This window comes from Silurus aristotelis (genome assembly GCF_946808225.1).
Source record: "Silurus aristotelis genome assembly, chromosome: 22".
Classification (NCBI taxonomy): domain Eukaryota; kingdom Metazoa; phylum Chordata; class Actinopteri; order Siluriformes; family Siluridae; genus Silurus; species Silurus aristotelis.
In genome coordinates, this window is record NC_139595.1 from 19,682,674 (window position 1) to 19,697,483 (window position 14,810).

The 14,810-nt window shown below is 39.8% G+C and overlaps 2 protein-coding genes across 7 annotated transcripts; both read right to left on the reverse strand.

Moving 5' to 3' along the window:
• Positions 1-4,408: 4,408 nt before the first annotated feature.
• On the reverse strand, positions 4,409-9,201 carry rnf152 (ring finger protein 152). Of its 6 annotated transcripts, none has more exons than XM_083526171.1 (4): positions 9,114-9,201; positions 8,921-8,969; positions 8,062-8,140; positions 4,409-5,338 (listed from the first exon to the last, which is right to left on the reverse strand). In XM_083526171.1, the coding sequence occupies exon 4, from the start codon at positions 5,229-5,231 to the stop codon at positions 4,689-4,691; it is 543 nt and encodes a 180-aa protein (XP_083382297.1). In that variant the 5' UTR covers positions 5,232-5,338; positions 8,062-8,140; positions 8,921-8,969; positions 9,114-9,201; the 3' UTR covers positions 4,409-4,688. The 6 variants fall into 6 exon arrangements, with proteins under 6 accessions (XP_083382297.1, XP_083382301.1, XP_083382299.1 ...); XM_083526175.1 differs by having other exon boundaries at positions 8,907-8,969; XM_083526173.1 differs by having other exon boundaries at positions 9,103-9,191.
• A 1,675-nt stretch (positions 9,202-10,876) lies between these two features.
• buc (bucky ball) lies at positions 10,877-14,657 on the reverse strand. Its single transcript, XM_083525766.1, has 7 exons — positions 14,546-14,657; positions 14,333-14,391; positions 13,980-14,132; positions 12,439-13,893; positions 11,710-11,827; positions 11,521-11,630; positions 10,877-11,443 (listed from the first exon to the last, which is right to left on the reverse strand). Exons 2-7 carry the CDS (start codon positions 14,337-14,339, stop codon positions 11,412-11,414), a joined length of 1,875 nt encoding a protein of 624 aa, XP_083381892.1. The 5' UTR covers positions 14,340-14,391; positions 14,546-14,657; the 3' UTR covers positions 10,877-11,411.
• Positions 14,658-14,810: the final 153 nt, after the last annotated feature.

The window sequence follows — 14,810 nt, forward strand, 5'->3', positions numbered from 1 at the left end:
ACACGAACGCAAAGCAAATGTTCAGCTAAACTCTACATCCAAAAGTATTGGGACACCTGACTTTACTAACACCCTTGTAGCTGAATGAATCATGTAGTAGAACTTCTTTCCAGAAGAGTGGAGCTCATTGTAAATGCAAATAGAGATTCATGTGGAAGGAGATGTTCAAAAAGCACATAGAAATCTTATGGGCAGGTGTCCACAAACCTTTGGACAAATATGATAAGAATGTCAGGTACGAGAGCGTTAACGTGTGCTGCTCAGGAGTTCGGTGCTGATTCTGCAGTAGGGTGAGTGGGCTGCTGTGTGTTCGGGTAATTAACGCTTCATCTCAGCCTCTTTATGGAGCAAATGTTTTGGTGTATTTAAACGATTTGCGCAAAATAAATTGAAGAGAATTGGAGTCCTGTTCACAGCCTGATACCACCACCTGCTGGTCAACATGAAGAAGTGCAGGTAGGATTTTACTATTCAGTTCTGTTCTGTCCATCCTGTAGTGCCTTGTCTTGTCTTATACTATTCTGTCCTATCTTATCTAGTCTAATCCTGTCCCTCCTGTCCTATTCTGTCCTGTCCTGAGTCCCACCGAGCAATGTCCAATCAACATGGCCGCTCACATCATCAACAGAAAACACACCAGCGCGTCTTACTTTTCAGCTGTATTTGTGAAAGATAAAACACTGACTCAGCAGTTCTGAGAAAAGGAGAATAAACTCGTCACTGTTAGATTGATAAACATGAATACAGAGGCATCTATGTTTTTTCTTATTCAGCTCAAATGCACAGAGATTGAAAATGGCGCCATTCCAAAATTTGAGTTTCCACATTTAAAGGTGGTCAAATACAGTCAACATAAAGTGGGTGTGGCCTACACTGGAAACACTTGTTGTTGTTTTCCTTTGGTTTCTTTGGGAAGTTTCTCTTCCTGCTCCAATTTTTTTGTAGTTAAAATAATCAATGTTTGATATTTTCTAGAATAAAATTTTTCATATCTTAAAATGTTCCATAAACCACAGTGACTTCCATCGTAACGCGATCGGACGCGTCTGTTGGTTTCAATAAGATTTGTTTGTTCAGTGCATAAATTTGATCTTGGAGATCACCAACTGATGTTTGTTGGAAATATAATTTGATTGATTTCGTTATATTTTACAGCTATCGTGTCTCCTGCTGAAACTTCTGCTGATGGAGAGAAACTTCTCAGCGTGCTGACTGAATCAGGAAGCAGCAGTAAGCACCACTGCAGTGGATACGGACTGTGGAATATAATCCACTTTAGAGAAATCATTGGACGCTCTGCTTAACGTTTATATTCCAGATCATAATATTCCTGTGAACGAGTCAGGGGTTAGTGTGTGTCTGGGGAATTCTCCAGGCAGCTCCGTGTCATTAGGATTCAATTCCTGCTTCTGTCCTCGTTCACAGGTGGTTTTTACACTGCACTCGAATTCGCGTATGATGTTCGATTTATCGCTGCAGTTAAACGCAGCACGGTTCATCTTCGCTTGTGCTTTACACGTGTCCTGCGTTAACGGCGTGTTTAAGCCGCTTTCCTGCAGGTGATTTAAAAAGAAAGGACACGTGCTACTCCGTCTGGACAACGCCATCGATCACGAGCCATGTGACTTATAGCTTATAGCTTTTTTTTTTTTTTTTAGAAATCTGTCAATGTGCGTTTTTGCCAAATGTGTGCGCATATGCTGATTAATGAGCCGTACTCATGCTGTGTGTGCAGGTGTGATGACAGAACAGCAAGTGCCTGCTGATCAAACACACACACACACACACACACACACTAGACTGGTTGAGAGAGTTAGGTAGACATGTGTCTGTCCTCAATGTCTGTCCTCATGTCTCAATAAAGTGATAAACAGCTGCAACTATAAAACACTGAAACCCCACATTTTATTATTAATCTTTATTTGTATGTTAAAAAGTGACCATGATATGACATTGTTTATTTGTAAATATGTATTTGTTTACTTGTAAATGTCTGTTACGGTTAAAGAGTTGCATAATAGTTTTTACAAATCTCAGATATTCTTGATTTTCCCCGTATATTTGCATTTTTTACTACACTAAAAACCTCATTTAAAATAAAATGCAATCAAAAAAAAATTAATTAAATATCACTGTAATGCAGCAAGGTTAAGTTCATCATTTGGATAATTGAATTCAGCTTTAAATCTAATTCTTCAGACAATAATTTTATGGTTATTTTGCATAAATAATCATCGTTTATTTGTATGATTTCCAGGGATTATGAAAAAATTAAATTTTGATAAAAAATTAAAATATTTTATCTGTTAAAACTTTTGCCTCTAGATTTTACTAAGTGCCAATAAATCTGTATCTTAAAAAGAAACCATTGTAGCTATCTAGCGCCATCTCATGTTGATTATACGAGAGAATGATAATCGATAAGTTGATTCAGTTCAGGTGTTTCGGCCATGCCCACTGCTCACAGGTGCATAAACTCGAGCACATCCCAGCTCTGTGGACAAACCCGGAGACCGGCTGAGGTCAGCTGTTAGCGCTATGACTGTGAAATGGAAGCGTTTAGGCACAACAGCAGCTCAGCCATGAAGCGGCGGATCACACAGTCTCTGAAGCATGTAGAGATGAAAAAGCTCTTATCTTTTGTTGCATCACTCACTGCAGAGCTCCACACTGCCTCTGGAAGCCACTTCAGCACAAAAGCTGTGTGTCAGGAGCTTCATTCTAAAGGGTTTCTGTTTTGTTTTTTTTGTTTGGTTCCAGCATATTAACACACAAAGTGTATTCCACTACTAGGGTGATGAGAAGACCCCTGTCCTTCTCCTGCTCAGGTGTATAAAATCATCTATGAGATCATTGTCAGTCACCATATTAATACCCCAATGGCTTTGCAATGGGAAGTCCAGCAAGCACATGTAGATGTGATGGTCATACTTTGGTCACATATGTATATAAATTACATGTGTTCATTCATCATACCAGGCAATAACAGACACATGGAGAATGTAGTGGAAGATGCCCTCACTAATGAAAGAGAGTTCCTCTGTTCTGTTACTGCATCCTGCAATTCTAAGGAGGACAATCAGTGCAATTTGACTTTGATCAGATGTCTACAGGCTACAGATAGCATCATTAATCACTGCCGGGGTGCAGCAAGGTGACGCAATGGCCTTTTATCGCACAGTTTGTCAGATTCTGAGATGTCCTACACTAGAACATGACCTTGGCTCATTGCTGGGTTCACTGCGCAGGGATTTTACCAAACCCAATTTTGTGTGTCGTTAAAATCTCAGAATTACAGGATGTTGGCTGAAAAAAATCTTTAGTCCGTGCTAATGTTATTGCAGGACTCATGTGCGCTGGAACCTGGTCAGAAAGTGCTTTGGAGTTATTGTTTCTATGGTGACAGCTCATTCACAGGGACTCAGTAACAATAACTCTGCTTAATTGATGATTCATTTCCTATAACAGCACTTCACTATGGTTGTGTGTGGTTCTTTTACAGCAGTCCTGTAGAGGAGCATGGATTATTAAAACCATGCTGAAAACACAGCAGTGAGGGATGTCCAGAGTTGAGCAGGCAGTCATTTCCCACCATTTTTGATTCCCCCAATGTGAGTTAATATAGTTTTGTACTATTCCTCCAAATGTACTGACAGCAAGAATTGCCCTGAGGTCTACAGCTTCTTCTCTTCTGCTGTATAATCTGATTAATGAATTAAAAACTATTCCAGAAAACTTAAATACAGAGGTGAGAGCTGTACAGTGGAAATTCTACAGTGAGGTCGGTACAATTTTATTTTTTCAAAATCAAATCCTTTTCAACAAAGACACCAAAAGTTAGTTTGGAGTTTGACTAAATTATTGTTAGGAATTTAAGATCTCAGACATGCAGGTTACAGGAAAATATTCAGTGATGGAAACAAGTGAAAAAGTGTCCTGATACAGAGAAACCACACACTTTTGAAAGTTATTTATCATTGACACTGGAGACTCCTTCCATAAATGTCAACAACTGCATATTAAGTAGATCTGTACAAGTTCCTGTAAACCAGCTGTTACTATAGAAACAAAAAGAACATTAAACACTGTGATGTGTGGCTGCACTACTGTCAGAGACTTCTGACCAATCAGAGTGCAGAACTCAGCAGCATCATTTTGTTCAGAGGAAATACTCGACCTGATTTGATTTCATAAAGTTTTGTAATATAAATAATGGTTAAAAATAAAAAAAGCTTGAGTATGTGAAGAAGGAGCAGAACATTACTAGTCCCAGTCCCATGGTATGATCTCAGCCTGGTTGTTTTAAACCTTTTAAAGTCATGGTACATTTTAAGATGTTCACAGTACATTTACACACAATAAAACTGTAGGTGAGGTGTTTGAAATGCCTTTGATGTTCTTGATATCATACACAATGCATGTGATCTGACGTATCTAGGGTGTATGGATAATGGTGAGGTGTTTGAAATGGAGTTCATGATCGGCATGTGGATTTGGTTTATGTTCCTGACACTGTGTATAAGATCTGTAATTTTGAGACACATTTACAGCAGACTGATGAATATAAGCAATTTGTCATGATGTTCATATGACAGAACGATGAAATCCTCTACCTGAAAAATCATTTCAGTGTTCTACTGAGAGCTCCTGATCCTGTGGGCCCCAAACACAGCCCCAAGAGAAATCTTTCATCCACAGGAAATGATGTTGAAACTTTTGGACACACAGGACATGTTGTGCAGGACAATTGCCAGAAGGAAGATGAGGATGATGGCGACCATGAGGACGGTGCAGAACCCCGTCCAGGCTGAACTCTTCATCGCAGCGTCTCTTCCCTCGACCTCCTCCTCCTCCTCTCCAGTTGTAAGGAGCTCGGACTGAGTCGTCCCATCTGCGTTTTTGAAGCCATATCGGTGGGTGTGTTCGTCCGCTGACAGAGGCAGCAGGTAGCAGCTGCTATTGGGCAGCCGGATAAAAACGGGCGTGTGAGGCAAGGTGACGGCGGAGAGCGTTTCCGAATCATCTGGGAGCTGGAACACTGAGAGGCCACTCAGATGTGTGATATGGCGGCACCAGGGGCAGCGGACTTCCCTGTAATTCAACACCATCTGATCCAAACATACCGAGCAGCATGTGTGCATGCACTCAAGAAGTTTGGGTCTGCGACGAGGGCTGAAGGGGTTAAAGCAGATATGGCACTCTGGTCTGGGAAACGTCTCCATTATACGCATCAGCAGCTGAAGCTTCTTTAGTCAGTGTCAGGAGAGCATGAAAGCCAGTTTACTGACAAAGATCTGCATGGTCAAATATTGGACTTTTAATCCACATCTGGCTGCATCTGTGGAACAGACCAGAGATACAGCAGGTTCGGATTAAAACAGTGTCATAATTAATCCAAACTAAATCTCACACTAAGACCATATGCTAGAAACAAGCTTTCCCTCTGCCTCCTGCCATGTACACAACACATAAACACATCACCTAGATCTTAAACAGGATCTGTGGGAGAATGTAGCAACCAGTGGAGGAGCCTGGTACTGTTCTCCAGACTAGAGTTTAAACCACATAACACACGTCTCTGCATGTTAGATTAGATTTGAGAAATTGAATGAAGAACTGCATGACAACATGTGACCATTAATCATGAGTAATTTCTAATACAAGGATGACAAGGTCTAGACAGAAGGGACAGCCATAGTGCGCTGTTTTTACCCATAAATCATTGCAGGATTGAATGACATTTGATTTGGTTTCAGTAGAATAGTTCAGTAGAGTACACTCTTCTGTGTTGGAGATATTAGAAACTTAGTTATAGCTGACAGTGGAGACTCCTTCTATAAAGACAATTCACTAGATCAGTAACTGCTTTTTGAATTAATAAATAGAGAAACACTGCTGTTGTGGAAAATGCACCTTTTGACCAATCAGATTTGAGAATTCAGCAGCCCTTTGGTAAAAATGTGACTTAATTCAGTGCATTGTTAAATTCCTTCTAAAATTAAGGTTATTCACCTTTGAATATAAGAAAATAATAGCTTAGAATTAGTATTCATAACCAGTGGGTTATTATGCAAAATGCACACAAAACCACAGATTCTCAACAGAACCTGAAGCAGCTATTATTCAGCACCCTGTAAAAGCATTTGGAGGACAAACATCGCCTTGAGGAAGCACACGACTATTATCTACGTTAATTTGATTGTTGTAATGCACAAAAAAAGGAAAATTATTCAAATTAAAAGGTCTACAAATATACCTCGTGAGATCACCCCATTCTATAAACTAGCAGTAAATGACTAACCCGGACCTGCGCAGTAGTGAACTCCACCTCGGACTGCTGTGGTGTGTACGTACATCAACTTATGATAATTACTGGCTCAAGCGGCCGTGACACAAGATCAAAGATAAGTAACTATAATAACATGGTTCATGAATCAGGTTCTCGTCTCGAGGGATGAGAGAGTCATTCTGCAGCCGTCAGCTGGGAGAAAAGTCATTAATCATGTAATTAAACCTGCAATTGTCTCATTAATCAACAAATCCCTTAAAAACTGTACTGGTTATGAGATGCACAGAAACTGATTCTTACTTGCAGAATGAGATCCTATGGAATAAGTTGTAATTAGGCTTCACAGAGTATAGAGCAGTGTGTATGATACAGCAGCAATGTCTGGTGTGTAGAATTTTAATGGCCAGAGAATAGAACTATAAATATATATTTACAGTCTCTGATTATGAACGACGCCCATGCTTCATGTAGTCTTTATTTAAAAAACGCAAAAAAAAAACTGGACTATAATCCACCACAAAATGCCACTGGATTTATTTTAGCTGCAAATTCTGCCCAAAATGCCACTGTGTTGCCAAATATACCAGTTTTACTCCAAAATACCATGGAAACAAATCATAACACAAACATGTTCCTGTATATCCACAAGGGACAAAAATCCTGTCCAACATGTAACAACATGAAACCAATCAGACCACCCAAATAAACATATCAGACATCAGTTATATATCGCTTTAACTGCTATATAAAAACAAATAATGAAAAGCCACTTGGTGTTAGATTTCATGTAAACACACAGAAGGTGTGATTGGGACAGAGCCCGATGGTATTTATCCCGAAGCTGTTTTGTATAAATTAGAGAGTGGACGTTGCTGTTAAAAAACTCCAGAAGAAAAAAGCGTGATTAAGTTCTGATAAAAATCAGATGAAAGTGTTTAAACGAGGAGAATATGTTTTGTATCTCAGCGTGCTGTGATGTGTTTGGGGAGAAGGATGTGGAACAGAAGACGTCGGTGAGGAGGACGGCCCTTATCTGATTAAAGATCTTCCACCTTGTCCCCTTGGACTCCTCACTTTTCTACCCACATCAATCTTTCATTTTTTTGCTGACTAAAGTGACCTGCTGACCCTGCTGCGTTTAGTTTCTCTAATCACTGCCATTAATATCCACCCTTTTTTCCTCAGTGTGTGAAGAGCACACTGCTAACCGAGCTAATTAAATGCATTAATGGAATTCTCCAATGATTGGCCAACAAACTGCACTGCTGATTTGACCCTGAGATGTTAAACCCTTGATATTAAAAAAGGCCACGGGAAAAGGAAACGTGGTGATAATTCTACTGAGATGTCGTGTTCTTCATCATGGTGATGGAAATGACAGAAAAGACAATAAAGCAGCGAGGAGACTATGAGCTAGATGCTGTATCAGCCCTCCATCAGCCGGAGAGACGAGCGGCAGCAGGGGGGGTTTATCAACAGCAGACAGAAGAAAAGAGGAGATGAATCTGATGAATTGCTTTAAGCGGGATTTTGAGTCATGCACGTCCTTATTAGTGCCGTTGATTCAATTGAGTTGAAGAAACAGCACCTGGAACCTTTTTTATTCAATTCTTCCAAACAAACTCATTTCCAGATGGTGTTTACATCACAGCACGGCAGTTTGGGTCTTTATTTCCACATCACAAAGCCTAAAAGAGCTAAATAAAGATCTCAAAACAAACGACACACACACACACACACACACACACACACACACACACACACACACTTACCATGTACTTTGGTCGCAGTTTTTATCCGTGCCTTTGAGGAATCGGAGTCTACAGCCCTAATCTGCAGATCCCAGCTGACCTGAAGAGACAATCAATCATCAGATAGTGTTTTCATTCTTCTGAGATAACATCAGTGTCATTTTAGTTATCAGGCTGATCTTCAAACATGAACACAGTCCTGAAAAATGTTGCAATAATTCAGATCAGAATTTCTGTTTTAATTCAATCACAGTCCTTCATCCTTCTCATTCACATTCCCACATTCATGGATTAGATGCTCGTAAAGTTCATGATGATCCTTCAGGAAGATTTTTCTGATCGCTTGTAAAATAAAATAAAAATGGAGAGACGAAATCTTATCTGGTGGCATTATTATAATAATATATCACATAGAGATGAGTTATTCTCCTGTAACAGCACATCCTCAAGTCTTTTCTCGTTCTAAAACTAGTTCCTTCAACATCTTTATGGTTTTATTACCAAACAAACTGAAGCAGGAGTAAATATTATATTTTTGTAAATATGTATATTAACTTTTCAGTAGGTTTCACACATGCAATAAGACCTCATGAGCAGGATCAGGAGTGTGTGTGTGTGTGTGTGTGTGTGTGTGTGTGTGTGTGTGTGTGTGTGTGTGTGTGTGTGTGGAGATCTTCTGATAAATGAAACTCAGGTATGAAGATGAAGGTGTAGTCTATAAACCCTGAAGGTAATCAGTCCTGTGTGGATTTTATGACTAATCTTCAGCAGTACAAAGTCTAACTAAAGACTTGTATTGTTACAGTGAAGCTCAGTTCTGTAGATTTATATAAATATAAATAAATATTAGACTGTAATCTTCTCACGAGTGTAGAATCACCTGTCCGTTATCACGAGATTGGAGTTTTGGCAGAACGAATCTCAGATTTCTACACATAAATACAACATACAGCTTGTTTGAAAAACACACCTCTGACTTCACACAGGTAGAAATAACAAGGAATAAATATTTGATCGGAAAAGTGAGTAATTGAGAGTAAAACATTGACAGTAAACACGCACCGGAGATTTACCTCAGATGTGACAGAAGCGTCCCGTCCGCGCGCGCGCACCAGGACAGAGGCGCTCGTGCTGTCTTTTTAGCACGCGCTGCTGGTTTGACAGTTCCGTGGGCGTTCACGAGAGCCCGCCCCTTCAACCAATCAAAAGCGCGGATTGTGGATAAGTGACGGGTCCAACAGCGAATCAGAAGAGTGCAAACGATGCCCGCCTCGGGTTACTGTTTATGTTGTGCTGTTTGCGTGTTTAATCGTGAGTTTGGATCAACACACACCATCGAAATGACTTCTTTTAGACCAGAAAAATTACTTATTTAAAACATTTCATTTTGCAATAAATTACAATATTTATTTCTATTTTAAGTAAATAAAGCTCAGATTTATTTTTATAGACCTTAATGTATAAAGTACATGATGAAATGGCATTTTATGCCAGAAAATCTAATAAAATCAAGCATGCATCTTTATTAACTTCAGCAAGCAGGACAATAATTCAATTACATTCTATTCTATTTAAAGAACACAAACATTGTCCCAAATCAGCTTTACAGTAATGTTACAAAATCTGAATGTATTAATTTAGTGCCTAATAAGTTTATCCCTTATAAAAACCAGTAATTTTAGATTACAATAATTATTAAAAATGATTAATATATTTAAATATATTTTTGCTGCTTGGTGATAAATTTATGGTGTAATGCACAAGTTTTGGAACAAACCAAACTGAATTAGTTTATAGATCTTAGTATTTATTTAATGTTCCCACAAACACCCCCCTGATCTGCTACGTATCACAGCTGGGTGATCTTTTACAGAGGAAACAGCACAGACTGTATTATAGTATTACAGAAGTGGCCCAAATGACTGCATAAAGTGATTATCATTTAAAGTTTTATTAGCTGTATAGGAAAATCACCTTAAAGATGATGTTAGATTTAATTCCATAAGATTGTCATGTGTATAATGAAGAATTTAAACTCCAGAGCAAAATGGTAAATGTATTTATGGAAAGTGGTGAAACAGATCGGTCAGATGTCGATGCTGTTGCTCAGAGGGACACGCCGCATGCAGCGATGCTGAAATGTGACACGATCAGACAGCCATTTGTCAAAAGGGTCATATTTTGGGTTCTCACATGCAGGTACCTGCCAATGTTTACATATTCAACTTGATGCAAGCAGGGTTCGAGGATGAAGGAGTAAACAACATGAGTCTGGGCTAATGGCAGTTTCTGTCAGTCAAAGAAACGCATCAACATGCCAATGGGCTCGATTAGTATTACCTCAGCAGGTATTTAGTGCCATTCTGAAACCAGGCAAAACCACAGAGCTTGACTTAATGTCTTGTATTCTGGTTGCAATAACGTCTGTAAAAAGGCTGCACCTGTCATCCTGGGCTATTAACAGATTGTAGCTGAGACACTAAATCAACAAGGGAAACTGTGTTTAAATGCTAAGCCTTTTAATCCCATTATTCTACCTGCTATAAGAATATAAACAATCACTTGGAAATAACTCCACACTGTACATCAACATTTCTAAACACAATGACAAAAACTCCACCCTGGTGATGGCCAAGATTTCATACGAGTTCACCTTTAAATAACCTTAAAATTAAGAAACCTCAAGTAATTTAGGTTAAAAGTGATGGATTTTTGGCTTCCAATTACACAAACATCCCTTTCAGTCACAAAGTTACAGCATCCCCAATGCACGCAAATAGCAGAAAGGACCGAGTCATTACTCCGATTTCAGAAGCATATTACAAAAACCACACGCTCAAGTGCAATGCAAAGATTTTAATGACACCACTGTGCAAGCAACACATCTGTACGTCAACATTACACTGCATTACAGGTTTAAAACAGGTCGCACCATAAAACGACAGGTCTGGACCAGGCTCAGCCAGACTGCCGAGGTATTTCAGTCAGCTGCATTTCTAATGCCCGGACTTTGGAGGGAAAGAAAATAAAAAATATCTGAGCATGGATTCAGTGAATCAGACTTTAACAAGCCAAACATGAGCACTGAACAGGCTGGACCTACACCTCCCAGATCCAGCCACAAGTAACATGTCAAAGCATGGTCCAGAGAAATTATCTTCAGATACGATTAGGATGAATGCACAGCATCCAAAATTAAGTGGTGCGAATATTAGAAATGCAGCAAGGCGTTCATTTTATCATTACCTCCCATTATTTACACAAATTCCAGTGCTCAGTTATTTATTATTGCATGCTTTCGTGTGGTCCGTAGTGCAGTAGTGTTTAGATTAGGAAATACATTTAAGTATTAAAGCAGTGCTCTTTGTTGCTTAGTATCTCGTGCCTCTTCTTTTCATAGACCCTGGAAAAGAAAATGTGCAGTCAAGTGGAACATAAACGAAGATTTCAATAAATAAGCAAGAAATATTAAGTGCTTACCTCTGCCCCTTTGGCAGTAGGAAAACTCTGCCTCATTGTGGTCATCGTATTCGTTTCTCCTCAGCCTTTGCTGAGCAAATGTTTTGCCGGAAGGCTTTCGTCTTGCAGGTCTTCCTTTAAATGGGAAATCAACAAGCAATAAATATGGGAGGGGAAGAGGGTTAAATCTAAAATTACACTAAAAGGAACCTGCCTTTTTCTTGAAGACCATTGGCTGGCCTGCAGGATCGTGATCTCTGCTGGGTACCGCAAGCAGTCCAATTTTCCTGCTCAATCATCTCTCCTGGACTTTCTCTCTGCAAGTGTTCTGAAGCATATTAAAGTAAGTACGAGACACATGCATGGAGTCATGCTGTTGCTATTGATTGAAAGATCGAATCATTTTAGCAGCTTGGATCTTAGAATCTTTCATTAAAACGAACAAGCGTTGAGTCACGAACGAACACCTCTGACTCATGAAGTTCTATTCAGGGAACAGAATTGAGCAGTTAACCTGTTGAGATTGTCTCATGTTTTGCTCATGTGGGTCCAGTAGGAAATAAAGGAATCACTGAGATGACTCGTTCTTCTGAGTCACATTTAAAGACTCGTTCAAAATGAACAAATCCTTCATGAACTAATCACTAGAGGTCACAGGAAGCTGTTTAATTACGTTTCCTTCTATAATATCGTAATCTCCTTCAAGAAAACTAAATCCCTCAGTTAAACATTTGCTAACAAGTAAATCTCAATAAGTAATGACAATATAAACAAATCCCCACAATATTGAGCAAGTGATCTGACCCAATAACATTCAAAATTATTATTTATTTTTTTTTGGAGTCACCTTTATGCCAGGAACCTGAGGAACCATCAAGCCATGCAGTACAGGAGGAACAAGTAAATATTACATAACAGAGTAAGATCTAAACAGCATACCCTTTTGACCTTTTCCTCGGCCCTTATCTCCTTTAGCAGGGGAATAGTGCTGCTCACCACACTCTCCTCTACCATGGTCTTGGTCCAGCTCACTTGAATCTGCAACCTCAAACACTTTCTTGGCTTTGTGTTTGGAAACTGGAGCACAATGAGATGGTCCATGCCACCTTAACACTTTCGGAACGTCACCGTTTATCGGCACCACATTGTTGTCCTCCAACCCACAGTTGCAATCTTGATCCAACGGCTCTGCAGGATCGACATCTTCATCTGGAAGGCTTGCTCCACAACAGGCGCACGTTTTGGCCCAGACAGAGCATGCATTATCTGCGTGATCTATTTCAGAAAGAGTGTGAACAGCACTGGTTTCTGCCAGTTTGCCACCATCTACATAGGTTTGTCCTGACGCAACATCATCTTCAACATCAGTGGAAAACATCTCATCCCTGGAAGACAACTCATCTAATGAAGGACTGAGGACGCTTTGCCGCTCAGGAACCACCTGAGGGTAGTAGTTATGGGCGTAAGGGCTGCCAAAAGGGTATCGTTTAGAAGGCAATAGAGCAGACGCAGGATCCATGTACAGCAGTGGGTTCACCTCGTTGTGAAGCAACAAACCTGTGGTGGTCTTATTGCAAGGAAGGCGGAGAATTCGATATGGCAGATCACAGTCTGCAGTCATCTGCAACAGAGGCTCAGTAACCTCTACAGATTCAGGAGGCAAATTCTGAACCGTCTCACTTTGGATGGAGGACTTACCCACACACAGGTCAGACAGCTCACTGCTATTAGAAACATGAGCTCCAGAGTCTTGGACCTTTGAACAGTTTCCATTGCCGACATAAGTGCCAGATTTCTCGCTCTGAAAGCACAGCATCTCCAAGTCACCTCGTTTGTAATCTTGGTCACGACTCTGACTTTCATCACGAATGAAGGAACTGTCAAGAGGCAGCACATCAGACAACACACACTCCTCTGAATGACCTTGGTTTGACTCTACGTCATACACAGCAGAGTCACAGAGAGTCGCCGGTTTCACAGAACCATCCTGGTTCCCCTCGTCTTGCTGAGAAACAGGGTCCTTATTTAACTTATCTCCATAGTTCATCTTCTCCACCTCATGAGTGAATGAGATTACAGCAGGGGTCGAGGAAAACATCACATTAGCTTCCCTGACCACTCCCGACTTTTCACTTGCTTGTAGACCTTCTAGGCAGTCCATCAATTTACTAACTGGATCTCCAGGCTCCGTCTGGACTTCAGATGAAGTGGTCTCATGATGCATGGTCATCTGTTGGAAGTGCTGACGGAAGCGAAGGTCATAGGAGGAAACAGAAGGAAAAACAGGTGCCATCCTTCTGTAATCAGTCGGCTGCATGGGTGCATGTGGGACCATGTAACCAGGATACTGCATAAATTGATATGGAGGCATGTAAGGACGTCCAAATGGAAACACTAAGGGTAAGAACCGGAAAGGAAACACTGCCATTAGACTGAAACAACTGTAACAGAAAAAAAACCCCTCATGAGAGAATTGTTACCTGGTCCTGGGTAACCATACTGTCCAAACGGATCCATTGGCCATTGGTACATAAAATAAGGTTGGGAAGGTGGTTGGACATAGAAAAATGGTCTACTGTGATGAACTTGGGGGTGTGGTTGCTCAGCATCTGATTGTGAAGGATGAGAAACGTCTAGAAGAGATAAAATAATAATAATAAAAAAATCTAAAGTAAGAAACCCTCCCCTGCACATTTTAGTGTTTCTCTGATCCAAAATCTGAAAATACTTTAAATTAGCTGATAAATTTGTGTTTCAGAGCAGATTTATGAACCTATGCATTAATCCATCAAAGCCAAGTGATCATTAAATTCAGAATCACAAGTTATCATACCTTCCATTTTCAGTGAAGGGACAGGAATCACACACAGGATACAAACACCACTACATATACTGCAAAATAAACCAAAAATATATATACACTAATATACATATATATATATATATATATATATATATATATATATATATATATATATATATATATATAATTAGAACCCTAAATCGTGATGACATTTACACATTGTTTATACATTTCAAAACCGACCTTAAACGTGCAACGTGAACACAACGTGCAAATCAGTGCAACAAACTCGCTACACAAACTTCCTCAACCCTATAAATAGCGCGTGTATGTGGTCTAAGCTCAGTGAGGGGGGTGAGGGCAGCAGGTGCGCACTAATTACCTTCACTTCAAACACGCCGGAGTAATTAGAGGCTGTTTAAACACCTGGTGATATGTATTCATTCATTCATTCATTCATTCATTCATTCAAAAATTTAATGTTTATATACTTTTTAAATGTTCATTT